Source organism: Engystomops pustulosus, chromosome 6, assembly GCF_040894005.1.
Source record: "Engystomops pustulosus chromosome 6, aEngPut4.maternal, whole genome shotgun sequence".
Lineage (NCBI taxonomy): Eukaryota > Metazoa > Chordata > Amphibia > Anura > Leptodactylidae > Engystomops > Engystomops pustulosus.
Genome location: NC_092416.1, coordinates 84708296 through 84734467, shown reverse-complemented (window position 1 = coordinate 84734467; position 26172 = coordinate 84708296). Strand labels below are relative to the sequence as shown.

General features: G+C 42.9%; 2 protein-coding genes across 13 annotated transcripts in view; one reads left to right on the top strand and one right to left on the bottom strand.

Annotated features, from left to right (window-relative positions):
• The first annotated feature begins 379 nt into the window (after positions 1-379).
• LOC140135396 (GTPase KRas-like) lies at positions 380-14273 on the top strand. Of its 2 annotated transcripts, none has more exons than XM_072156885.1 (5): positions 380-598; positions 2298-2422; positions 10314-10492; positions 12157-12316; positions 13676-14273. In XM_072156885.1, exons 2-5 carry the CDS (start codon positions 2312-2314, stop codon positions 13784-13786), a joined length of 561 nt encoding a protein of 186 aa, XP_072012986.1. In that variant the 5' UTR covers positions 380-598; positions 2298-2311; the 3' UTR covers positions 13787-14273. The 2 variants fall into 2 exon arrangements, with proteins under 2 accessions (XP_072012986.1, XP_072012985.1); XM_072156884.1 differs by having other exon boundaries at positions 381-598; positions 2294-2422.
• A 3324-nt stretch (positions 14274-17597) lies between these two features.
• Positions 17598-26172, bottom strand: part of KASH5 (KASH domain containing 5) — an 81297-nt gene continuing 72722 nt past the window's right edge. For 9 of the 11 annotated variants that reach the window (XM_072156877.1, XM_072156875.1, XM_072156873.1 and 6 more), the window contains one exon: positions 17598-17907. In XM_072156877.1, the coding sequence (XP_072012978.1) occupies positions 17706-17907 (202 nt within the window). In that variant the 3' untranslated portion in view covers positions 17598-17705. Of the gene's footprint in view, positions 17908-19680; positions 19770-26172 lie in introns of those variants that run through there. The other 2 variants (XR_011856507.1, XM_072156883.1) reach the window with 2 other exon arrangements.

Here is a 26172-nt window from a genome sequence, read left to right as displayed (position 1 = left end):
AACGTATAGGAGAGCCGCATCTAATATGTGAATATTCCCAGAACGTTTTAGGACTAGCAGAGGTAATGATGGGGCAGGGATTTCCAGGACTTCCTCTCACTAATCCACTGAAGCACATTAGTGTCCCTCCTTTTCCAGCCTGCGCTGGCTGATAACAGAGAACAATAGCTTCACCCCGCCTCCTTAGATTGAGTGTCCTAACAACAAGCTGCCGCTATTCAGCATCCGGCCACATCACTGCCTCCATACCACACGTACATTATCGCTGTACGGGCTATTGAGGAGCAATGCAAGCCAAAGATCGGGACAGGGGCGGGACCGCGGGACGTCAGTCAACAGACTCTCGGCGCTAATTGGTAGCCGCTGCTCACCGGAAGTGTCTGGTAACGTCAGCGTGTGATTGGGCGCGTCCATGTATTCGGGGCTGTGGGCACTTCCGGATCCCTGGTGTTAGTTCTGCGGGAGGAGAGGGGCAGTCATGTTACGGGATGGAAGTTCCTGAGACCCAGTGACCCGGGGGAGAATCGCTGGGAGTGAGTGACAGAGCGAAGGATAAGGAGGACAGGCGGACAGAGACCCCCGGGACGTCAGCAGGCCGGTAAGAGCCGCCTTCCTGTCTCCATAGAGCGAGTCACCTGACCACTCCCCTGGCTATCAGCTGTTCCCAGGATCATCTTCATCCTGAGGGAGAGCAATGGCTGCTGGGTAATCCCCATAGACTGCCCACCCTTACCCTCTGCACCTGCCAGGTAGATGCTTGTTATATAGCAGGGCTCCACCACATAAGTAATGCTGCAGTGCACACACATACAGTACCTACAGCAGAACCAGTGGAAGAGACCGCATTGTCCTCCCTAAGATAATAAATTGCAGCTTCTCATCGGGGCTCTTACCGAAACAGCCAAATACAATTGTCCTCAGGGCTAAATAGCAATTACAGAAACAGCATGAAGAACTACACTGGACCCGTAACTCCTGAAGTTTGTCTCTTTCTACACCTCTGTGGGTCTGAGACAAAGCTAATACCTCCCCCCATCCCCTTCTTGGATATCACCGTCTTGGAGGGGTATAACTCATGGAACTTCTATTGGGGGAATGAAGAACCCTTGTTCCTAACAGAGACATTTGGAGGAGGAGAGGATCCCTCATGTACTGATCATCCGCCTGTATATCAATATTATAGGTTTATCACTGACACTTGGAATAGGTGCAGTTGTACTTACTCATAGATACAGGAATTGTGACTGTGGTAATCTTCTTATATTTGCTATCCATGTCCTCCTATCATCTAAAATCAACTTTTAAAATTATGCTAATGAGTCAGAAGAGCTCTCGTTGGTACTACCAGAGCCCCTATGTGCTGCAGCTTCACAGTGTCTCCCCTCTCCCTTGCTGTAATCTCATGGCAGTAGTGTTTATTTGAAAGAGGGAAGTGCTCCTTGCACTGTAACTCTCTGTGAAACTATAATGCCCCCAAAGTTTTTAGGGCTACGTACTTTATCATGATTTTAAACGCTGATTTTATACAGTACGGGGTCATAAATAGCAAATATAAGAAAATTACCACAGTCACTGTTCCAGATCTATGATTAAGTGTCCCTGGTTTATCATGCTTGATTTTGATATACAGGCAGTCCTCGGGTTACATACAAGATAGGTTCCGTAGGTTTGTTTTTAAGTTGAATTTGTATGTAAGTCAAAACTGTATATTTTATAATTGTAGATCCAGACAAACATTTTTTTGCCCCAGTGGCAATCTGAGTTTAAATTTTTTTTGCTGTAAATGGACAAAGGATTATGAATAAAGCTTCATTACAGACACCTTACAGCTGATCATTGCAGCCTGGGACTAAAGTAACATCTAGAGAGCTTCACCAGAGGTCACAGCGGGAAAAGGAATTAATCTTTAATTAGGGGTCGTCTGTAAGTCGGATGTTCTTAAGTAGGGGACCGCCTGTACTGATTGTGACATTGTTTGAGGCTTGGCTACCAGCAGGAGAAAGCATTAGATTTGTCTCTATCTGGAGGCCAATACCAAAGGACAACAAAGCAGCTCCACACAAATGGGTGATGGGTAGAGGTGAGACAAATGAAGTCGCACTCCTATCCAGAGTACAGCGATGTCTGTATCAGCTGCTCCGAAAAAGCATTCTCTTATTGAGGAAATATTCAATGCCTATGTTTACAAATAGGTTTATTCCATAAAACCCCTATAAAGTGAAAATAGCCTTTCAGTTATCATTATTTTATATAATGATCGATTTAACATGTTCATCCTCTGCTCTTTTTCCAGGCAGAATCTGCAAGTGAAATGACTGAATATAAGCTTGTCGTGGTTGGTGCTGGAGGCGTGGGAAAGAGCGCTCTTACCATCCAACTTATCCAGAACCACTTTGTTGATGAATATGATCCTACTATTGAGGTATGTAGCATGCTAAGTGGCACTAGAACCTCCATTACTCTGGTGAACAGGATCCCAAACCGCTCCTTGTGTCTCCTTATTTTTGCAATTCTATGGGATTTTCGGGGCTACTAACAGTACAGGTGACTGAGGTGTTCTGCTTGAGGTCTTGTGCTCTGGCATCAAGTACATGTAAGTTTTTTGATCACCCATTCTTCTGATCACCGGGGGTTCAGTGTTTTGTGGCACAATCCTTTAAACATTTAAGAACGGCCATAAGCAGAAGTCAGACATTAAATTGGTAGGAATCTGTTTTAGCCCTACTTCAATCTGATCCCCGATTATGCAGTACCCGATCATGCACAGCTCAGTACTTGGTGAATAGTACAATAATAATCTTTATTTATATAGCGCCATCACATTCCGTAGCGAGAGTACAAACTGTCATATGGAACAATAGTAGTGAGATCCCTTCTCACAAGAGCTTACAGTCTATGAGGATGAAGGGGTTGACACAAGAGTTAAAAGATTGTAAAATGGTCCAGCCATTTTTTATAAGGGAACAATATTAAATAATTTAATAAATACAAATTCTGCTGCTTGAACCAGCCTTCAGCCACCATCTTATATACGAAGTCCAATGTGAAAGTGACTGCAGAGAAGACTGGAATCTGGTATATCTGGTGTTTGCCGGATAACAGACGAAATATAGGACATATGATGGATTAGTAAAGGGACTACATTTCCTGCAGTTGGCAAGTGTGATAGGCTTGCCTAAAGAGATGGGCTTTAAGAGCACGTTTGAATCTTTGGAGGGTCGTATTAGTCTGAGAGTCCGAGGAAGGGCATTCCAGAGAATTGGTGCAACTCGAGAGAAGTCCTGGAGTCATGAGAGCTTCGAATTAAGGTAGAGATTAATCTAAAATCGATGGCAGATCGAAGAGCACGGGTTGGGCGATCGTCTGGGAAGAGAGAAGATAGATAGGGAGGTGCAGAATTACTCAGAGCTTTGTGTGCAGTGATTGGCACAAACTGGAGGCATCCATGTAGCGTTTGGTCTGAAAGACGAGCCTGGTTGCTGCATTGAGAATGGATTGTAGAGAACCGAGTGTAGTTAGTGGAGGACCGATTAGTAGGAAGTTACAGTAGTCTAGTCTAGAGTGAATCAATGCGACAATTAGCATTTTAGAAGTTTCGATTGTAAGAAATTGTTGGATTCTGGAGATGTTTCTGAGATGCATGCGGCAAGAGGGAACAAGAGATTGAATACATGGTGAAAAGTAGAGGTCAGAGTCCAGACCAACCCCAAGACAGCGGGCCTGCTGCCTCGGTGTTATACAGTGGTGGCCAAAAGTATTGGCACCCCTGCAATTCTGTCAGATAATACTCGTTTTCTTCCACAAAATGATTTTTTTTGTGTGTTAATACCTCCATTTATTTTGCTTGCATTGAAAAACCACAAAAGAGAATGAAAAAGTCAAATCATTGATCATTTTACACAACTCCAAATATGTGCCGCACACAAAAGTATTGGCACCCTCAGCCTTGATAGCACAACCTTTAGACAAAATGAGTTTCTTACAGTGCGCTGCTGGAATTTTAGACCAACATTCTCCCACAATGTTTTAGGCTTTCTTAGTAAGTTTTGGCAAACTCCAGCTTTTTTATGTTTCTGTGTAAAGAGCGGGGTCTTTCTGGGTATCCTACCATACAGTCCTTTTTCATTCAGATGCCAACAGATAGTACAGGTTGACACCATTGTACCCGCGGACTGCAGGGAAGCTTGAACTTATTTGGATGTTAGTTGAGGTTGAAATCTCTCATCAATTTTTGCTTTCCGTCCACATCTAGGGAGGTTAGCCACAGTACCATGATAACACTGCGCATGGTAGACACGGGAACATTCAGGTCTTTGGAGATTGCTCATGCTTCCTCACAATTTTGATTCTCAAGTCCTCAGACAGTTCTTTGTCCACTTTAATCCATTCCAACTGGCTGCCAGTGTGATTGAGTTATTGCCACCACCTGTTAGGGGCCACAGGTAAGTTACAGGTGCTGTTAATTACACAAATTACAGAAACATCACATGATATTTCAAACCGTGCCAATACTTTTGTCCACTCCCCTTTTTATGTTTGGTGAGGAATCCTATCCAATTTGGCTTTTGACAATTATTTTTGTGGTTTTCCATTGAAGACAAATTAAATGAATATAATAATACCAAAGAATTTCTGATTGCAATAATTTTTTGGAAAAAACAGAGTATCTGACAGAATTGCAGGGGTGCCAATACTTTTGGCCACCACTGTAGTGATTTCTTAGACCGAGATAGAGAAATCATGGTTGGGTCGGTTTGTAGATGGTGGAAAGACGAGAAGTTCAGTCTTAAAAAGATTAAGTTTCAAGAAGAGAGAGGACATATAGACAGCAGAGAGACATTCACCAGTGTTCTGGATTAAGGCAGACACTGAGAGGAAGATGAGAAGAGAAAGATCCAGAAAAGGAGACACTGAAAGTGCAGTCCCAGAGAGATGGGAAGAAAACCAAGAGAGTACACTGTCCTTTAGGCCAATGGAGTGAAGCATCCTGAGGAGGAGCTGGTTGTCCACAGTATCAAATGCTGCCGACAGATCCAGAAGAATGAGGAGAGAATAGTCACCTTTGGATTTTGCAGTGAGGAGATCATTGGAGAGCAGTTTTAGTGGAATACATAGAGCGGAAACTAGATTGTAGGGGGTCAAGGAGGGAGTTGGCTGAGATATAAAGGGTTAGTTGAGAATAGACCAGGAGTTTGGAGATGAAAGGGAGGTTAGAGACTGGTCTGTAGTTATTTGCATTGGATTGGTCCGGGGAAGGTTTCTTTAGTAAAGGGGAAACGACTGCATGTTTCAAAGAAGAGGGGACAACACCAGAAGAGAGACTTGTTTAATATTTTAGTGAGGTGAGAAGTGACTGCTGGGGAGAGAGACTGTATCAGATGTGATGAGATGGGGTCACTGATACAGCTAAAGGGTCGAGCAGAGGAGAGGAGCCTGGACACTTCTTCTGTGAGTGGCTCAAAGGAACAAGAGTGAACAAGGTACCGTAGGGTACTGGATTAGTGGGGTAAGAGGATTGAACTATTCTTTCCTGACAAATGCAATTAATTTTATCTTTAAAGTAGGTGGCCAGATCTTCAGCCCAAAGGTCTGTGACAGGTGGCTGCACCTTTGGTGTTCGTAAGGAGTGTAGAGTATCAAAGAGTCTTTTGGGGTTGTTAGAGAGAGAAGATATTAGATTAGTAAAATTTAGTATATTCTTCTCTCCCAATAATTTTGACTGTGGGAGAGCTGGAGTACTGTACACTGTAACTACACAATGGGAGGGATTTATCAAACGATGTCAATCCATCCCCACAGGTTATGTTGGATGTTTATGTAGTATATACAGTTCAGAGTATTTTGCTATATCCTGTGCCATGAAGGCCACTCCTTGTGTACACTAGCTCAATTCCTTCATAAAGCAACCCACATGCTTTTAAAATGCTCCCGCCCCTCAAATTGGCTGGTCCTTATTATTAAAAAATTTTTTGACTCTTTTCACAAACGCGTATCCAGCAGCCGTATGCTAACTGTATGAACGATCATCCCTCAATCTGTCCAGCCGAACGTATGCTATGCATGGGTCCCGGACCAGATATAGCATATGTTTCTGTGAATGCAGCCTAAGGGAGATATCGGAGATATTTTCTTATGTTGATAAATGGGAGACAAGCTGAACATTAAAGGAAACCTACCATCAGATATCTACCCATTAACCCCTTCCCGCACCCTGACGTGATTCTACGTCATAGGATGCGGGTAGTTCCCGCACCTTGACGTAGAATCACGTCATGGCGATCGCCCGGGCTCAGAAGCTGAGCCCTTGCGATCGCCGCAGGATCCCAGCGGTACGCGGTAGCTGGGATCCCGCAGTAACAGCCGGGATCGCGACTATCGCGATCCCGACTGTTTAACCCTATAGACGCCGCGGTCATAGTGACCGCGGCGTCTATGGTGTATCGGCGCGACGATCGGCACCCTCTGTGCAGGGCACGGAGGTGCCGATCGTTGCCATGGCAACCCAGAGGCACGATCAGGTCCCCTGGGCTGCCTATGGCAGCTGCCTGCTAGGATCGTGCACTGTGCACGATCTAACAGTGCAGCTGTCAGCCTATGCAGAATGCATAGGCTGACTATGTAATATGCTGCAATACATTAGTATTGCAGCATATTACAATGAACAAGTGATCAAATGATCACTTGTTCATGTCCCACCCTGGGACAAAATAAAACAGTAAAAAAAAAGTTTAAAAAAAAGGTGCAACTAAAAAAAACTTATTTAAAAAGAATAAAAGTCCCCTTAAGTCCCGTCCCATGCAGTAATCATATAAAACCTAAAAAAAGTGAAAATCACCAAAAAACCCACAACATATTGGGTATCACAATGTCCGTAACAACCCGTACAATAAAATAAAATGGTCACTGAACCCGTACGGTGAACGCCGTAAAAAAAAAACACAAAAAACCTCACAAAAATTATTACATTTTCACATCTGACCGCATAAAAAGTGCATAAAAAGTGATCAAAAAGTAAAATGTACCCCAACATGATACCAAGAAAACGTACAGCTTGTCCCGCAAAAAATAAGCTCTAAACCAGCGCTGTAAACAAAAAAATATAAATGTTCTGCCCATTGTTACATGGCGATACAAAAACAAGTAAATGTCTCACAAAATGAGTTCTATATTCTGCAAAACAAGTTAACCATAAAAAAGCCATACAAATGGGGTATCGCCGTAATCGTGATAACCCATAGAATAAAAATAACACATTATTTTTATGGTACGGTGACCGTCCGAGGAAAAAAATGCTAAAAACCATAAACAAGAATTAATGATTTTTTTAACCACCACCAAGAAAGAGTTAATAAAATCTGATTATTGGCTATTGAGCCCCCCTGTAAATGATGTACCTGAAAAGTGGATCTCATCCACAAAAAAATAATACCCCATATGTCCAAATTACAAAAAAAATAAACATTTTATAGCCTGTAAGATGTGACATTGCAGATCTGCTCTGAATGGCGCCTCCTTCCGTACTATGCCCGGCCGTGCGGCCGTACAGCAGTCACCGCCACACATGGGGCATCCTCATACTCGGGAGACATTGGGTATCAAACTTTGTGGAGTTTTTTGTCATTTAATACTTTGTGACGGTTTAATTTTTGGCCAAAATGAATATATTGTCTAAAAAAATGACAGCTTGTAAATTACACCTCCATTTTGTTTTAACCACTGTGAAGCATCTAAAGGGTTAACATACTTCTTAAAGTTGATTTTTTACACATTGAGGGGTGTACTTTCTAAAATGACATAATTTATGGGGGTTTACTGCTGTTTAGGCCTCTCAAAGTCAGTTAAAGCTGAGCAGGTGCCTCTAAATAAGGGTTTTGGCGTTTTTCATAAAAATGAGAAAAATTGCTCCCAAAATTCTGAACCTCCTAACAACCTAGAAAAGAGAGAAGATGCATAAAACCCCATGCCGATATAAAGCAGACATTCGGGAAATGTTAGTTATAAAGTTACTTGGGTGCTATGACTATCTGCCTGAAAAGCAGAACATTTTGAACTATGAAAATGAAGAATTTTTAGAAATTTTTGCCAAATTTAAGTTTTTTTCATAACTTAACACAAAATATATCATCAAAATTTTTCTATTACTTTGAAGTACAATGTGTGACGGTAAAACAATCTCAAAATCCCCTGGATATGTTAAAGTGTCAAAAAGTTATAACCTCCTATAATGACACAGGGCAAAATTTTAAAATCAGGCCTGGTCCTAAAGGTCTAAAATGGCATAGACACGAAGGGGTTAAGGTAGATGTGATGGTAGATTGCCATCTATATTCTAAACCTAATCTATTTTTAGCTAATTCTAGACTATCTACAATAAACTACAGTTTCTTACTAATATGCTAATTTCTGAAGAGGATACTGAAGAGGTTAATAAAGTAGCCTCTCTGTACAATGGGGAGCAAAGACTACTCAACGCCCCAGTAACCTCTGCTATCCCTGCCTCTCTGCTCTTCCCCAGGCACGCTGCCTCCCTGATTGCATGTCCTGGGCACCACAATGTGTGTGAGTTTTCCATAGACTCATATCTATGCAGGGCATACACGCAGTAGCTCCGGAGCCAGCAGGGCGCAGCCAAACGTGTGCGCTTAGCAAGGACATGCAATCAAGTGTGCCAGGGGACGATCAGGTAGACTGGGACAGCAGAGATTACTGGAGCGTAGAGTAGCCTTTGCTCCCTCTCTACTGAGAGGCTACTCCACGCCCCAGTAGCGTCTATAAATAAACATATTAGTAAGATGAGCTGCGTTTTGGTGTAAATAGTAGTTTAGTATTAGCTAAAGATAGATTAGGGTTTAGAATGTAAGTGGCAGTCTACCATCAGATCTACCCCAATAGGTAGATATATAGGAAAGCTGGGTGCCCTGGCTGCAGTACATAAACAAATTACTTCCATATACACAGGAGCTGCCTAAACTATCCAGACAGGACTAATAAACCTGAGCTGGATGTCTCGTACACAGCAGCTGGGGCATGGTGCAGTGATTGATTACTTCTGCCTGTCAGGGACAGCACAGTGATGACTATTCTCAGCTTATCCTTGGGGGTGGAGAGCAAGGCTGGAGATGCAGGAATAATAAAAGAACCTCTGGTCCAAAACAGTGATGTCATGTCCACAGCTCTACAAGCTAATAGTGGACACATTTTTTGGCTAGTGGAGTTGTGCTCTTGATGTGACGTCACCACCGAGCCTCTGTATACCAACACTGGATGGGGGTGCCTTGCTGGACCAGCAACAAGTATAAGTTGTAAAAATGACAAAAGATAACATCACTTGGATTCTATATGCTCTGATCCTGTATATTTTACACATGCACACTTATGAAGACAATAAACAAGATACAGGCAGTCCCCGGGTTACATACAAGATAGGGACTGTAGGTTTGTTCTTAAGTTGAATTTGTATGTAAGTCGAAACTGCATATTTTATCATTGTAGTTCCCGACAATTTTTTTTTTTTTGCCCCAGTGACAATTGGAGTTTCAAATTTTTTTGCTGTAATAGGACCAAGAATTATCAATATAACTTCATTGCAGACAATTTTAAGCTGATTATTGCAATCTGGGACTATTTTAAAGCATCCAGAGAGCTTCACCAGAGGTCACAGTGGGCAGAGGGGTCCGTCTGTAACTATGGGTTGTCTGTAAGTCGGGTGTCCTTAAGTAGGGGACCGCCTGTAAATTACTTGTTCCTTAAACCTATTGACCAGTCATTGGTGATAAGATCCTGTAAACATTCTGGTTCCTTTTTCAGTCATTTCTCCATCTGCCCAGCCAGATGTTTCTCACATGTATGTTGTCTTTGGGTTTATTATACCTCCTTGATTACACTTCTGATTTGAAGCAACCTACCTTCCAATCATATTGGCAATACTGTTGAAACAATTAGGGAAATATGGATTATCCTTGTAGCTTTCCTACAGTGTCCTCAAACAGAAATAATCTTGGAGCCTGGAGCAGTATGGTATCCAACCCTGTCCACACCTCCTTGCTCCATCTGCTGGATGTGTTGCTTCAAATTGGCACCGAGCCTGGGACTGCAATTGGAAGCCTTGAGTCCTGTTTGGGGCAATGTGCTATTGGTGCCAATAGAGAGCGCTCTCAGTGCAACCACCACCCTAACCGCTTTGTCCACAGTGCTTCTGTTTTGGTTTCATATCATGCCTGTAGGCAATGTGGTCTGACTATCACAAAGTATAGATATGTTTCATGTGAATTAAAATTGACAGTGTACATTGTGTTGATTTCTCCCTGTTACAGGACTCGTACAGAAAGCAGGTTGTGATAGATGGTGAAACATGTCTCTTGGACATCCTCGACACCGCAGGTCAAGAGGAGTATAGTGCCATGAGAGATCAGTACATGCGGACTGGAGAAGGATTTCTTTGTGTCTTTGCTATTAATAATACAAAATCCTTTGAGGATGTCCACCATTACAGGTTAGAAGCCTATTGAATGCAGCCAGTGTCTTTCATGGATAGATGGTATTGAATATTTCACATGTAGGACCAAGCTGCAAGACCAGGCACATCCCAAGGACCTGACTGATGTGGTTTCCAGTAGAAAGCAGACCCTCTGTGATAGCTGCACCACTTTGCAGTTTCTAGATATCTGTCCCCCAAAAATGGTAGCAATTAAAACAAGTTTGATCCACAAATCTACCCCTAACACAATAAAAGGTTTTTAATTTCATAAAAGTATTAAAACGTACAAATATCTTATGTCTTAGAAGGTAATATTTAACTTTTTTTTAGTATTAATGCTTTTTTTTTTCTTTGAAGAACCAATGAAGCAATAAAATACATTACTTTGTGACAAGTGGATAGTTAATATGTAAATTTTAACAGGGGCACAAATGCAATTCTGCCACAGATGCTGAAAAAAAAAAAGCCACAGAGCGAAGAGAAAAATAGTAAAGCTATGGCAGTGTAATCAGCCACCTTTTCCAATATTTCTGCCATTTTCACATTTAGAATCTAAATCTTTATTTATTTTTTTTCAAAAACTGTTAACGGCTCTTCAGACTTGATGGTCGCCCCATAATTTTAAATGGATAATAGATTGACAGGAAAATGGGCATTATTTTTTGTTTCGCGTGGAACCTTCTGAATGTATAAATACTGATCCCAGTTGATCATCCTTCTGGCAATCCTGTGGTTACTATCTACTAGTACACCCCACACACAACAGAATGTACCTGCAACCACTTAATAAAGACATAAAGGGTTTGGCCACTTTCAGTAAATATTTGAAATTATTTGTACATTGAAAAGTTATACAATTTTTCAATTTACTTTCTGTATCAATTCCTTGTGGGTTTTCTATAAACCCTGCTATAGAAAGCTTCTCTTTTTACTTCCAGTGGTAAGAATCTGTCCATGGTGATGTGATACACATGCAGGTGCAGGAGCTGTTATTATCACTGAGAGTAATAGAAATTGTGTGATACTAGCCGCTCGTGCACCTCCATAACATCGCCATGGACAGATTCTATCTGTTCTGTCCACTGGAAGTAAATGGAGAAGCTTTCTATAGAAGCAAAACAAGTAGAGATCTAGAAAACGGTGAGGAATTCAAACAAAGTGTATTGGAAACTTGTATAACTTTTCCTTACACAAACAATATCAATTATTTGCTTAAAGTGGACAACTACAGACACTTTGCATCTGAACTCCCCTCTCCACATACAAGCACTTTATTTTTTGTGTTTGTGCAAATATAAACATACCTGCCATCCAAGAAAAACACATTGCTGAACATTCCAGAGACGTGCGCTCTAGGAACTGGCTCCACTGATGCCACATACCATTAAGTGGTGTGCTATATGGTGGGGAAGGAATATTAACGCCAAGCCAAACTGAGACGGGGACAGATGAAGGACTGCAATGTCTGATGTCACCTGGAACATATTAAAAAGATTTTACACTGTATATTACATTCTTTGGGGCAAAGATGGTGTATACAGATCTGCCTAATCGTGCCTTCCCAGATTGCAGATTCTTGCTTGTTGATAGATTTGATATTAAACCAATGAATTGTTTGTCTACTCTCTTTATTCAATTTGAAATGTATTGAAAATGGTCTTCAAATTGTCTTTCTCTAGAGAACAGATCAACAGGGTTAAAGATTCTGATGATGTCCCCATGGTATTAGTTGGTAACAAATGTGACCTTCCTTCACGGACTGTGGACACAAAGCAAGCACAGGACCTAGCCAAGAGTTATGGGATTCCCTTCATAGAAACCTCTGCCAAAACAAGACAGGTGAGTCTCCATAAGGTGAAAATCCTGGTATGTATTCCTATATAAGGAACACTTCCCAGCCGTGAATTTATAATCTACAGTAAAGGATATATAGCCATACTACTGATATACTGGCTTGCATGACTATAGGTGAATCCTGCATTCATCAGCCTCTAGACTTGTGGATATCTTTTGATTGGTTTTGGTTTCATGTCAACTTTCTGGTTCTGCTATGCAGGTATTTTTAGAACATGGGGACGTCTCCCATAGCTACTCCCCGAATGGAACTACTTTTCCAGACTATTATGTGTAGTCATTTTTACTTTGTTCATGGGCTGTTAATTATACACTATGAAGAGCATTTTTTTTTTTCCACTGTCATTAAATTCAAAGGGGTATTCTCATCTGGACAGTCACATTTCGTTAATTTGAGATAGATAGATATATATATGGATAATTTCCCATAAATGTAGCCATATGGTCCCTTAGAAACTAGTTTGTTTCCGCTACTGAAGTGATTGCAAAAAGGAACAGTTTTTCCATATGAAATGGCCAGGAGTTGCCGAATGCCCCACAGCCGAATGCTGAATCCAGCTAGTCGGGCACCTTAGAAACAAGATAGCTGTCCTTGGATATGACGACCCTTCACTGTCAGCAGTGGCCACACATGTAGTATTAAGGGGCAACACAGTGATATTTATGGGAAATTATCTTCAAACTGGTAAAAATGTATTTTTTTTGTAGATAAATTAAATGTAAATACCCAGATGGGAATACCACTTCAAGGCTTTAAACGCTTGGCAGTGGTTGCGATGCAAGTCACAGACCCCGTTGGTGGCCACATTTTTACAGACCCAACATTGTGCATGGAATAATGATGCGTGGAGACCAGTCCCGGCACAATATTTGGTCCATGATATCCAGTGCCCATGTGTTCTGAGCATGGTTGTCTATTTTTAGCCTAATAAACCTGCATCAATGCAGGACTCCTAGCATCAGAGATGACTTCGATGATAGGAGCCCAGTCCCTGCTCCTGCAGTGTGGGAAATACGCTGAACATACATTCCGTATTTTGTGGCCCTGTAAAACTGGCCAACATAAACTGCCAAAAAATGGGCTTCCTTGTCCTCACTTTTTACATGTGTGTATTATTCCAGGTTTACATTTTTGTATCATGCAGGGAAAAAATGCAGCTCAAGACCAATCCTCTATTGTTTTGGAGCTACAAGTGTTTAAAGAAAGGGAAAGGGATTTATAAGCAGAGATGACTTTCCCTTCCTGTTGTTAGAACAGTAAGGGGTGTAATCTGTGGGAAATTTCCTATCCATGGTTAACTTTTTTTTTTTCTGCTTCTTTCCTACAATGTTCCTGACATTAAGGGAGTTGAAGACGCGTTTTATACCCTCGTTCGTGAAATCCGCAAACACAAAGAGAAGATCAACAATGGCAAAAAGAAGAAATCCTCTAAAAGAAAGTGTGTGATCCTTTAAAACAAGTGCCATCCTCCCAAGGAATGTCAATGAAGCCACAACCTGTGCCAACCTGAACACAGCAGATTGTGTGGACTTTAGAAATGCAGTGAAATGGAAATAATTGCCATGAAAATTCAGGATTCCCAACCTAATTTTGTTTTTATTTTAGAAAATACATAAACCCTAATTTCTGGAGTTGGGGGGGGGGGGGGGGGGCGGCGGCAATCTTCAAATGTTTTCCTGTTGAAGCCCACCCTTTGGTATAGAATTGAGACAGAAAAATGAAGACTATTGCACAGGACACCCCACCACCATGTTTTAGCCCCTTGTAAGAAGCTGGTGTGTCAGATCTGCATCGATTTATAAAAGAACGTACCGGCCAACAGTATTGTAAAGCCTATCCAAAAAGAAGAAACCTAGGTTCTTATCAGCGTGATGAAGCCTTAGTTGTGAGCATAGTGTAAAAATGGGGAAACGAGAAATAAAAGAAAAAAATTATTGAAAAGTTGAGTTTGAGTTTTTTTTATTTTGGCATTTACTTATGTAAGGAAGGAAAACTGCGATAAGTTTAAGCTTACATATCTTCTAACTGGTCTGTAGTTCTATTCCATCTGTAAGGCGCATCAAATACTCTAATGTTCTTAATATCTATTTGGCTGTGGTCCCATGTAAGAAGACCTTGGGTATATGGCATCAGTAGTGATTCAATGTCGCTGCCATATGATGTTCCTCTTAGCCCCTTTCCACACAAACTTATGAAAACTGCTGGATGTTACTGTATTCTTTTTTTTTAAATCACTTTATTGGTACAGTATCACAAAATAAAGAGCATTAGCTGAGGTACATCAGAGATAACATACATCTTTATGCAATTATTTGTCATGTGTAATAACTTCTGCAAAAAAGCAGCGCTCTAATAAACCCCTCCCCAACATATACATAGAACAGTAACCAACCAACCTGGTCGAGTGGTGCCATGGTAGCAATATAGTTAAAGAAAAAGTAGTAACAATGGTTAGGCAACAAGGAAACCTGCCACCCTACATCTGGAGATGAAGGAATCCCTCCTGTCCACAGAGGAGTGCAGGAAGGGTGCCCACACCCAGTTACATCTGTAGTATGTAAAGTTATAATACCAAGTATAGCACTCATTAAAAAGTGACAAGAGACTCTGACTGCGCACATTAAAAAGGGTATCTGGGGAAGGGCACAAGGAGCCCCACACTCTTCGTAACTTATGCGGGCAGCTGTGTTGTTTGTTAACTATATTCTCATAAGGTAATGTCAGATTAATTAATTCCACTGAGACAGTAGGAGCTCGATCAGCTATCCAGCGTATAGCAATGGCCAAAAACAGAGCTTCCTTCAGAATGTTAATGTATTCTTTTAGGCGTTATCATACAGCCACATTCATTTCTATGGGCAACACGGCAACCATTTACATGGCTGCATTGTTCATCATACTAAGAGCAAGAAAGAAAAAAAAGCATGGCCTATTTTCTCCAGTATGCCCAATAGAAGTCTATGGGAATGTTTAAAAAATGTGCTGCATATGGTTGTGCACCATATGCTGCTGTATGTTCAGGCAGTATCCAGGGAAACCAGAACCAGTGGGAAGTGCATTCTGTCAGCCAGCCATTAGTCATTTACCATTGATCTATATTATATATGGATACAGAGAAATACGTGCACATATGGATGAAAAACATCAAACTTAGGCTACATTCACACTACAGTATAGGGGACGTATATATGCGGCCGATATACGTCCCCCATACACTTCTATGGGCTCACGGCGCCCTGCGGGAGCGGTAAGGTGTCGCTCCATACCGCTCCGTAGCGCGGGAAAGGATAGGACATGTCCTATCTTTTCCCGTATTACGCCGCCGCGGCCATATATCGCTATAGAGAGGGGTGGGGGTGACCTGCGCTCACCTCCTCCTCCTCTCCCCGCGCTGCCGTGTGCCCGCCGTGCTACGGTGCGGCGGGCTCACGGCAGTGTGCATGTAGCCTTATACAGATTCATATGCCACAGAAATACAGGACTGGAGAAATCATACATTTGTGTGAAAGGGGCAATGTCTTGGGGAGATCTAGTAGTACATGGGGAGAAAGCAGAATTATATTCGTAATTAAGGGGGTGTATGAATCTATTCAATGTTATCATTTCAGTTTAGAAGGAAGGAGGCCATGGATGACAGATAAAAGATTACCACAGTGCCAGGATCTGGAATAAGTGCCTTTGGTTTCCGAATAGATATACTGGTTTGGCTATTATCCCCACATCATGTCATTAGGCTTTCTAACAGTGTTGCTTGAAACTTTTTTTTTTATCGGATTATGGCTTCATCCACAGCTAATGTATGCTCTCCCAGCCGTAGCCAGCCAAGCATACGGCAGCTCGGAGGAGGGTGAGTTCTACTCACCCCTCCCTTCTCCATAGCAATGCAAGGTGCCCAGCCATAATCAAGGGGGAAAGATGGATCATGCTTTTATGGTTTAATAGTAGGCAGAGCTGCTTTTATGGGCTTTCTAAAGTCAACACAGTTATCTCCAAGATGGACGTCAACTACAACTCCTGTGATCCTTTAGTTCTCAGTAACTCCTCCCTCCTATGCTCTCCTCCCAGTGATGATGTAACAGACAGTCCTGCTGTTCACAGTAATGATGTGTAACTGCCATCACTGCACATTTCCAAGTTGGGTCTTACCACAACACTGGCCATACTGGATGCACTGCAACCAGCCAACTACAGCCAAACATAGAGGTGATCACAAGACCTGCCCAGGCAGATGCAGGACATGTGAGGTGGACATGTGACCAGTGGCCATCTTATGTCCCGTGTCTCCTCCACAGGGACAAAATCAGTGGACTGATTAAAAGGTCTAAAGCATTTTAATTTTCCATCCTAGTGTATGACCATTTTTCTGCTAAAGGGAGCGAAATTTTAAATAACAACTAATTACATATTAGCTCATATTTTCTTGAATCATTTGAATATGAATTATTCTTATTCATGGAATAAATACTGCTGAACCCCCTTCCAACTGATGCCCTAAAAATCCCTAACTTTTATTTTTCAGTGTACAGAGCTGTATGAGGGCTTGTAGTTCTTAGTGTCAGTATTTAATATTCTATGCCATGTACTAGGGACCTGGGGGAAAAATCTTAATACAGTGAATTTCCTCATTTACATGTGGGCTTTTATTGATGGCTTTCACTGTGTGCTCCAAACGACTCCACCCCTTTATTCTTTTTCTTTTTTTTTTAAACTGTATTTGTACAGGTTTAACCCCTTAGCGTTCCGCGCCGTAGCTCTACAGCGCTGAGTCCTGCGATTAGCGCTCAGCGCCCTAGGGGTATGTGCATAGGCTGACAATGCTAATACCCTGCAATACATCAGTATTGCAGAGTATTATCATAAACAAGCAATAATTTATCATCCCAAAGGCATTGCGTGGCCTTAATTAAAAATTATATATATATATATATATATATATCACTTACCTGGATGTGAGTCCGATGAGGCACATTGGACGCACATCTTCATATCCTGCGCCAATGCCTCCTCTCGTTATGCAGGAAGAGAAACCAGGACAGTATCCCGCCGCAATGCACAGGTGCTAAGGGAATGAGGCTGAAGCAAGAATACATTTTTTTTTTGTTAAACGATCATTGAAAATTTATACAGGGTAATTTGGGACACCAAATCACCGGCCCAGAAGGACTTGTGGGTGGTTTATCGTTCAAAATTACCCTGAGGGGGCCCCTTTAAGATGCGTCAATTTAAGCATTAAACACGTTACCATTTAAGGTTTTAAAGCAGGATTTTAATTAATTAAAACTTGCTCTTATCCAACACAAACAAAACTACTAAGAAATGATTTCAGTACTTAAAACCATTAGTATACTTTGTACTACAGTCAAGAGCAGAGCTCTAAATTGGTGGCAGATTCAGATGTTGCAGTTCTAGGTGAGGCCATAGAGTGGCTGATACAACTGTCCAGATGTTCTCTCCAGACCAAATGGAGATCATCAAGGAGAAAAAGAACAACATTAGCAGAAATCTCCGTGTGGAAATGCAAGATTTCAATTTCGTCATGAATGGCGCTGGCAAGCGTACTCCCTCTGTAAGTAACCTACATATAATGAAATCAGGAATTAGAGCATTACAGCAACTAACAAATTATGGGGAAGATTTATCAGAGGAGAACTGTCGTAGTTCATGGCAACCAATCAGAGCTCAACTTAAATAATATTAAAGCTCAGCTCTGATTGGTTGCCAAGGGCAATTAGAAAAGTTCTGTCACTTTTAATGGCCTACTGCAAAGTACAGTGAAAGTAAATATATTTCTGTCAAAGAAATCAAGCCATATATGAAGTTATGTGTAATAAGGAGATGACACAGGGACTTAATAGTGAACATGCTTACTGACATTTCTGTAATTCTTAGTACAATAAAAGCCTTTGTCGGTTTTGACCTGTATGGAGAATCCAATCACTTGCATTGCTCCAGTGGTCTGTGGGCTCCATCTATGATCTCTGAGCTTTAGTTCCTTTCATAGATTTGATGGATTATTTGTAAGGGGTATATAATGCCACTAGAACAGTAGATTCTTTATTTTGCAAAAAAAAAAAACAGATGATCACAGAGAACAGCAATGACTATAGCACAGAGAAACATTAGAACTAGATTTTAAGTTAGAACAGTCACCAATCACTAGGACACGTACAGGCCTTTGCTTTGAATGACTTCAGCACATCTGCGGCCACACGACTCAGAGCTGGTCATTTCATTGATTCAATGTTTTCTGTTTAAAGGCACTGCTTTACCCATTTTCATGAGTGACAGGGGGGCATTGTCCTGCATGAAACTTGCTGACTGATTGTGTGATAAATGCATGTTGTTGAAGAATGTTCTGATATACACTTGCATTCATTCTGCCATGTAGCTGTTTGATAGATGCAACTTCTGCTGCAGAAAACATTCCCCAAATCATGACACTTCCTCCACCACCTTTCCCTAACTTCTTTACATACCTTGGGTTCAGTCTTTCCCCAGTCAACGAACATAATGGCCCACACCTATTAATGTGTTTGTGCCAGTATTCCGCCTGACTTTGCACTGAAAAGAACATGCAAACTGCTTGCACATATATTTATAAAGTGCCTGCGCCAGTATTGTGTTGCAGCTCATGGCCTTTACGCCACAAAATTCTGCACCTAAAGGGGCGTTCCGGTGCTTATTTGGAGCATGCACCACATTTATTATAGTGACTCGAAACAATTGTGTTGCACACTTTATGTTAAAGATTTACAGTTTGTACTACTTCTGATAATTGTGGGACAATGTTTCCCATGCGACCCAAATTAATTACATCACTAGAAAGAACAGTGGGCCACTTCTCTGTCCACACAACATGCTCCGCAGCAAGGGTGAATCTAGCCTTTGGATTCTTTCTGCTAATGAGGGGTTTGGTCAGAGCAGAGTGGGTTTTCAGTCCAAATGCTCCTAAATGTTGTTACACTGTATGATGAGACAGTTCCTTAACCTTATCATTATTTTTAATGGGCTTTTTCAAACTTCAGTTTTTTTCCACTAATCCAATGTTGTCAGTGAACAAAAAAGAACAGGTTCTAAATTGACTATTAAAAAAGGTGTGAAAAAGCCCAATGAAAAATGGTGCAATAAGGCATCAGGAGGGAGAGAAGATAAGAAAGTCTGATAGCCGCCACTGCTCACACCAAAAATAGCAAACACATCCTGCAGACCAAAGGCAGGAGACTGGGCACTAGGGAAGCCAAAGCCGCTCAGGGTGCACGTCCAATACATGCAGTCAAATGAGGCAAAAAAAGAGAGAAAAATGCGGCACTCACCAGAATGATGTTAAAAACGCTTCTTTTTATTCTAGTAAAGGTGACAGGACAGAGTGAGGAGCTCCCTCGCCAAGGCAATTAGGCATCAGTGACAAACCACTGAAGTCAGGAAGACAAAACCAATCTGTATGTGTCCATAAACCAAAATGAGTTCAGTGAGAAAAAAAAACGCTAATAGGCGTCAACCCTAAAGTTCAGTAAATTACCAGCATCCAGAGGGAAGAGGGAACTGTCTGTAACTAGGAAATGTCTATAAGTTAGGTATCCTTAAGTTGGGGAAACCTGTATTCGCCTGCAGGCTGCTGTGAAATTTTGCCTGGTGCAGGATTTTATGCAGGCGGAGCTGACCCCCTAAGAAATGTGCATGGGAAGGAGCCCTGGAATTCCTGAACGTGTTGAGAGACCATGAAGGTTGAGCGCATGGAGGTTCTATTTTCTTTAAAGCAAATCCAAGACTTGCTGTAGCTCTGCACAGATGGCCGTTGGCAAATCATTTACCTTATATACTCAAGTAAAAGCCGACCCGGGTATGTACCTAACTTTGCCAAAAGTAACTGGGAAAACCTACTGACTTAAGTATAAGCCTTGGGTGGGAAATGCATTGGTCACACCCTCCTCCCGGTATATAGCTAGCCAGCCCCCTGCCCCCAGTATATAACCAACCCCCAGTATACAGCTATTCAGCCTACTGCCCCCCAGTATATAGCCAGCCCCTACCCCAGTATATAGCCCACGAGCCCCCTGCAAACGCCAGCCCCAGTATATAACCAGCCCCTGTATATAGCCAGCCAGCCCCCAGGAAACAGCTATGCAGCCCACTGCCCCCAGTATATAGCCAGCCAGCCCATGCTACCAGGCTAGCCAGCCTGCCGCCAGTAGTATATAGGCAGCCCCCAGTATACAAAAAAACAAACAAACACCATAGTCACCTTTCTGATGCCTCTCACAGATCTTCTTCTTCCGATTTCTGTGTTCTGGCAGCGGCAGGTCCTGCACACACTATGATGTCAGCACGCACAGGCCGCTGCCAGAAGAAAGAAGAGGATCTGCGGGGGCGTCAGAAAGGTGAGTACTGAGTTTCATAAAGCTCAGGACCCATGGCAGTCATAATCTGCCCCTGGTGAGCTTCTCTGCTACACACAGAGCTGCACAGTAACAAAGCTCTTCTGTAAGGTACATTATGAGCTGCTATCAAAAACTACCATCTTCAGTGTACACAAATGTACAAATTCTCCCTCAAAACAAGCATGTTGTGAACAGATCAGAGATTATTCATAGGTGTCCTGGATACGATGAGATGAGAAGCAAATGAACAGTTGCCTATGGATGATCAAAGAAGGGCTGGGTAAAATTTAACTTGCCATTCACTTCGCCATGATACAGAAATTTTACAGAATGATGAAATCCATAATAGCTCCAGCCTCTGGGCTCTTAGTGTCATATAAAGACTTTAAAGGGGTATTCCGGGATTAAAAACGCCATTAATCACAAACTGGAGCATAAGTTGTTTACCTTTATGATTCACAACATTTTATGGGCTTTCTAAAGTAGGTGGAGTTATCTCTAAGATGGCCACCATCTACAAGTACAAGTCCAAGATGGCCACCATCTACAAGTACAAGTCCCATGAGTTCAATTCAGTTCTCACTATCTTCTTCTCCCTCTTATGCTCTGCTCTTAGGGATGATGTAACAGACTGTCCTACTCTGTTATCATAGTAATGATAACACCACTCTTGGGGTTACATGGGAGAGGAGAAGTGATATATAATATCTATCACTATTATTCTTATTGTCATGTAGCATCTCCTCAATTAGTTTTTTCCATTTATGTTGCCAATACTTAGCAAAAACCTATTTAGAAACGAGGCAAATTTACACACAAAAATAATTCAAATAGTCTAATCTTTATTGAAAATACATACAAAACATAAATACAAAAGAACAGGGCCGGATTAAGGTTGGTGGGGGCCCCTGGGCGCAAAATCTGGTGGAGGCCCCCACTGAGTGTACCTTACATACACGTCCTCCTGCTTCCTTTCCACTATCCCAGCAGTAACACAGATACATACAGCCGCCTCATCCCCAGTAACACAGCTACATACAGCCGCCTCATCCCTAGTAACACAGCTACATACAGTCGCCTTACCCCCAGTAACACTGCTACATACATCCGCCTCATCCCCAGTAACACAGATACATACAGTCGCCTTACCCCCAGTAACAGCTACATACAGCCGCCTCATCCCCAGTAACACAGCTACATACATCCGCCTCATCTCCAGTAACACTGCTACATACAGCCGCCTCATCCCCAGTAACACAGCTACATACATCCGCCTCATCCCCAGTAACACTGCTACATACAGCCGCCTCATCCCCAGTAACACAGCTACATACAGCCACCTCATCCCCAGTAACACAGCTACATACAGCCACCTCATCCCCAGTAACACAGCTACATACAGCCGCCTCATCCCCAGTAACACAGCTACATACAGCCGCCTCATCCCCAGTAACACAGCTATATACAGTCGCCTTACTCCCAGTAACACTGCTACATACATCCGCCTCGCCCCCAGTAACACAGCTACATACAGCCGCCTCATCCCCAGTAACACAGCTACATACATCCGCCTCATCCCCAGTAACACAGCTACATACAGCCACCTCGCCCCCAGTAACACAGCTACATACAGCCGCCTCATCCCCAGTAACACAGCTACATACAGCTGCCTCAGCCCCAGTAACACAGCTACATACAGCCGCCTCATCCCCAGTAACACAGCTACATACAGCCGCCTCATCCCCAGTAACACAGCTACATACAGCCGCCTCATCCCCAGTAACACAGCTACATACAGCCGCCTCATCCCCAGTAACACAGCTACATACAGCCGCCTCATCCCCAGTAACACAGCTACATACAGCCGCCTCATCCCCAGTAACACAGCTACATACAGCCGCCTCATCCCCAGTAACACAGCTACATACAGCCGCCTCATCCCCAGTAACACAGCTACATACAGCCGCCTCATCCCCAGTAACACAGCTACATACAGCCGCCTCATCCCCAGTAACACAGCTACATACAGCCGCCTCATCCCCAGTAACACAGCTATATACAGTCGCCTTACCCCCAGTGTCAAGGAAATATTATTCTTGAATGTGTAAGATTTGTTGAACTATTGGGCAATTACAAACTTTGTAGAAATATATGGCATCCATTGAAGCGTCCAGGCCTCATTTACAACATCCTGGACATCCTTACAACCTGATAAACTCTGACCTGCAGAATGTTCTCTGGTGACCTCAAAAGCCATTTGGTCACCTCTCCTCTGCACCTACCCCCACCCCTGCATCTAGGAATTTGGAAACAAAGAACTGTTTAAATATTCCTGGACTCTCCCCCCCTCATTAACACTTTGCCCAATTGTGAATGACCCTCTGGACTAACTAATGAATGGGAGGTTCTGAAATCTGAACCAAACTGTAAAGATATAAAACAATATGAAATCCAGGAATTGGCGTTCACATTTTGGGGGCTGCTTGACAAGCTGAGTGTGTCCCTTATTTCTCCCACCTCCAGGGATCAGGATTTACTTTAAGTTGTAAGTTTCTGTTATTTTTCTCCCTTTTTATTTTATAACTGTTTTGCCGTGTTGTGTCATTTTATTCTGTAATTCTTTTGTTTTTAATATCTTTTTTATGCACTGACCAACTTTTCGTGATTAAAGCTTTTCACTTTCATTTTGGTCCCTGTATGCTCTGCGAACTCATAGCCTTGTGAAGTGTGACTAACTGTGTTACTGCTAAAGTGCTGAGTGTGACAAGGTGACTGCTTGAGAGCAAGAGTTGTTGTAGAGTGGGATACTTATTGGTCCCGGTATAAATGCAATAAGTGGTGGCAGCGGGTCTGGTCTGGTGCTGGAGCTGTATGAGGTGTGATTTATGCTCAATTTGTGTCCTGAGTGAAAGGTGAGCGCAAGTTTGAGTAGGCTAAATTAACCTGTACAGTTGCACCCCACGTCACGTGACGAGGCGGCGGCGTCTTCGCCGTGACAAATTGGTGGCAGCAGTGGGATAAATTCATTTTTGTCAGAGCATTAAGTGTTGGGATTAAGTAACTAACCCCTGCACTTAAGGACTAGTGGAATCCTTGCGAGGAGTACCCTAGTTTTACACGGACCAAATCAGTGCTGTTCTAAGACACACGTGCAAACAGTTTCCCTTCCCCGTTTTTCTTTTCTATCTTTTATTTGGCAAAGGTTGCACTCAGTGATGGCAACCATCTACAAGAGACAGAGCAAGGAGGCTCTAGTCCACCTCTGTGAGCAGAGAGGTATCGACCCGGCTGACAAGTCCAAAGAGCTGCTGGTTTGTGCTCTGATGGAGCAAGATGCAGAGCAAGGATCTGGCACGGCTCAAGGGAGCCAAGATATGGACATTAATCCTGGAAGAGTTTCCCCTGAGGCTACCCACAGCAGGAGCCCTCAGGAAGGCATGGATGTGTCTCTACAAATGGCCCTACAGCAGCTAGGTGAATGTGATCCTAGCCTGCGACTGCAGCTTATCCTTCAATTTAATCAGGCGGCCGCAGAGCGAGAGAAGGAGAGAGCGGCCGCAGAGCGAGAGAAGGAGAGAGCGGCCGCAGAGCGAGAGAAGGAGAGAGCGGCCGCAGAGAGAGAGAAGGAGAGAGCGGCCGCAGAGCGAGAAAAGGAGAGAGCGGCCGCAGAGCGAGAGGAGAGAGCAGCCGCAGAGCGCCAGGCTGATAGAGAATTCAGGCTGGAAATGGCGCGTATTGAAAGGGGTATCAATTCTGTGCAACCCCAATCCCAGGATGTAGACCCCAAAAGACCTCGTCAAGAACGTTTTCCAGTACTGGACAAGGATGGGGACTTGGACATTTTTTTGCGGTCTTTTGAGAAGACCTGCAGACAATACCATCTGCCCCGTGAGCAGTGGGCACAGTATTTAAGCCCAGGGCTAAGAGGCAAAGCCCTGGAAGTATTTGCTGACCTTCCTCTTGAGCTTGATGAGGACTATGACGCTATAAAAGCTGCTTTGATTAAAAAGTACAACCTAACTCCAGAGGTGTACAGCAAGAAATTCCGGAGCGTAAAGCGAGGACCAACTGACAGCTACGCTGATACAGTAGGCAACTTACGGACTACCTTTTTACAGTGGACCCGAGGACTTTCTGTGAACAGCCGTGAGGACCTGGAGGATCTCATGATAAAAGATCAGTTTTTGCACATTTGTCCTGTGGATGTACGACAGTTTGTTTGTGACAGGGAGCCTAAAACTGCGGATGAAGCTGCGCAGATTGCGGACACCTATGCCGCCAACAGGATGTCAGAACCCCGAAAGGCTGTTGCAAACAGCTGGAATGGAGGTAAGCCGGTGGGGAATTCCCCTTTTTCTGCAAACCAACCACCAGGGTGACCCTTTTCTGGTGCTCCAGGGACTAAAACTGTTATTGACAATCGCAAATGTTTTACCTGTAACCAAGTGGGACATCTTAGTGTTGCATGTCCCAACAGGAAGAATACTCCCAGAACACTGTCTGGATCATCACCCTCTGTTTTATTTGTGGCTGGAAAAGTGGGGAAAAACAATGATAATCTTCAGTCTGTTACCGTAGGCAATAGGGTCACCGTTGGATTAAGAGACACTGGAGCAGAAGTGACCCTTGTACGTCCAGAAATGGTGGACTCAAATGACATTATTCCAGGAAAAACATTGTCTGTAATAGGGGTTGGGGGAGCTAGCCCTGCTGTACCAATGGCCCACGTGTATCTAGACTGGGGGGCAGGAAGGGGTTTGAGGACTGTGGGCGTATCCAACACTATTCCAACTAATGTGTTATTAGGCACTGATCTTGGCAGAATGGTATCTCAATATGTTCCTACTAACCCCTTGATAACAATTGAGGAGCACTGCTCTCCTCAAGTAGATTGTAATGAATTTGAGAAATGTAATGATGTGAAGGGAGGGCTAAGATCAGATTCCCCTCCAACTGCTATACTAGACTTGCCTGTAGAGGATGCTGGGGAATCTTCATATGTTGCAGCTGTGACTCGCAGTCAATGCGAATTTAATCCTCAAACTGTGGTGTCCACAGGAGAAGAGGATGAATCGTGTAACCTTCTGCCTGGGGTTCAGCTAGTACACCCAGAGAATCAAGCCTCTAGCTCTGGTCCAGCGCTTGCATCAGGCCTTGACTTACATACTGATAGTCAGAGCTTTATGCAGGCACTGCAGACAGATACTACATTGGAGAAGTTAAAACTTCTTGTAGGTAAACCTCCTACCGAGTCTGACAAAGAACGGGTGTTCTGGGAAGAAGGAAAGCTCTATATGGAGGGTATTCCCACTGATAAACAAAAATTCTGGGATTGTGAGAAACGCCTAGTTGTTCCCTATCAGTTCAGAGAAAGATTGCTGAAGGTTGCCCATGAAATCCCTCTAGCTGGGCACTTAGGGATACAAAAAACCAAAGCTCGCTTGACGCACAATTTTTATTGG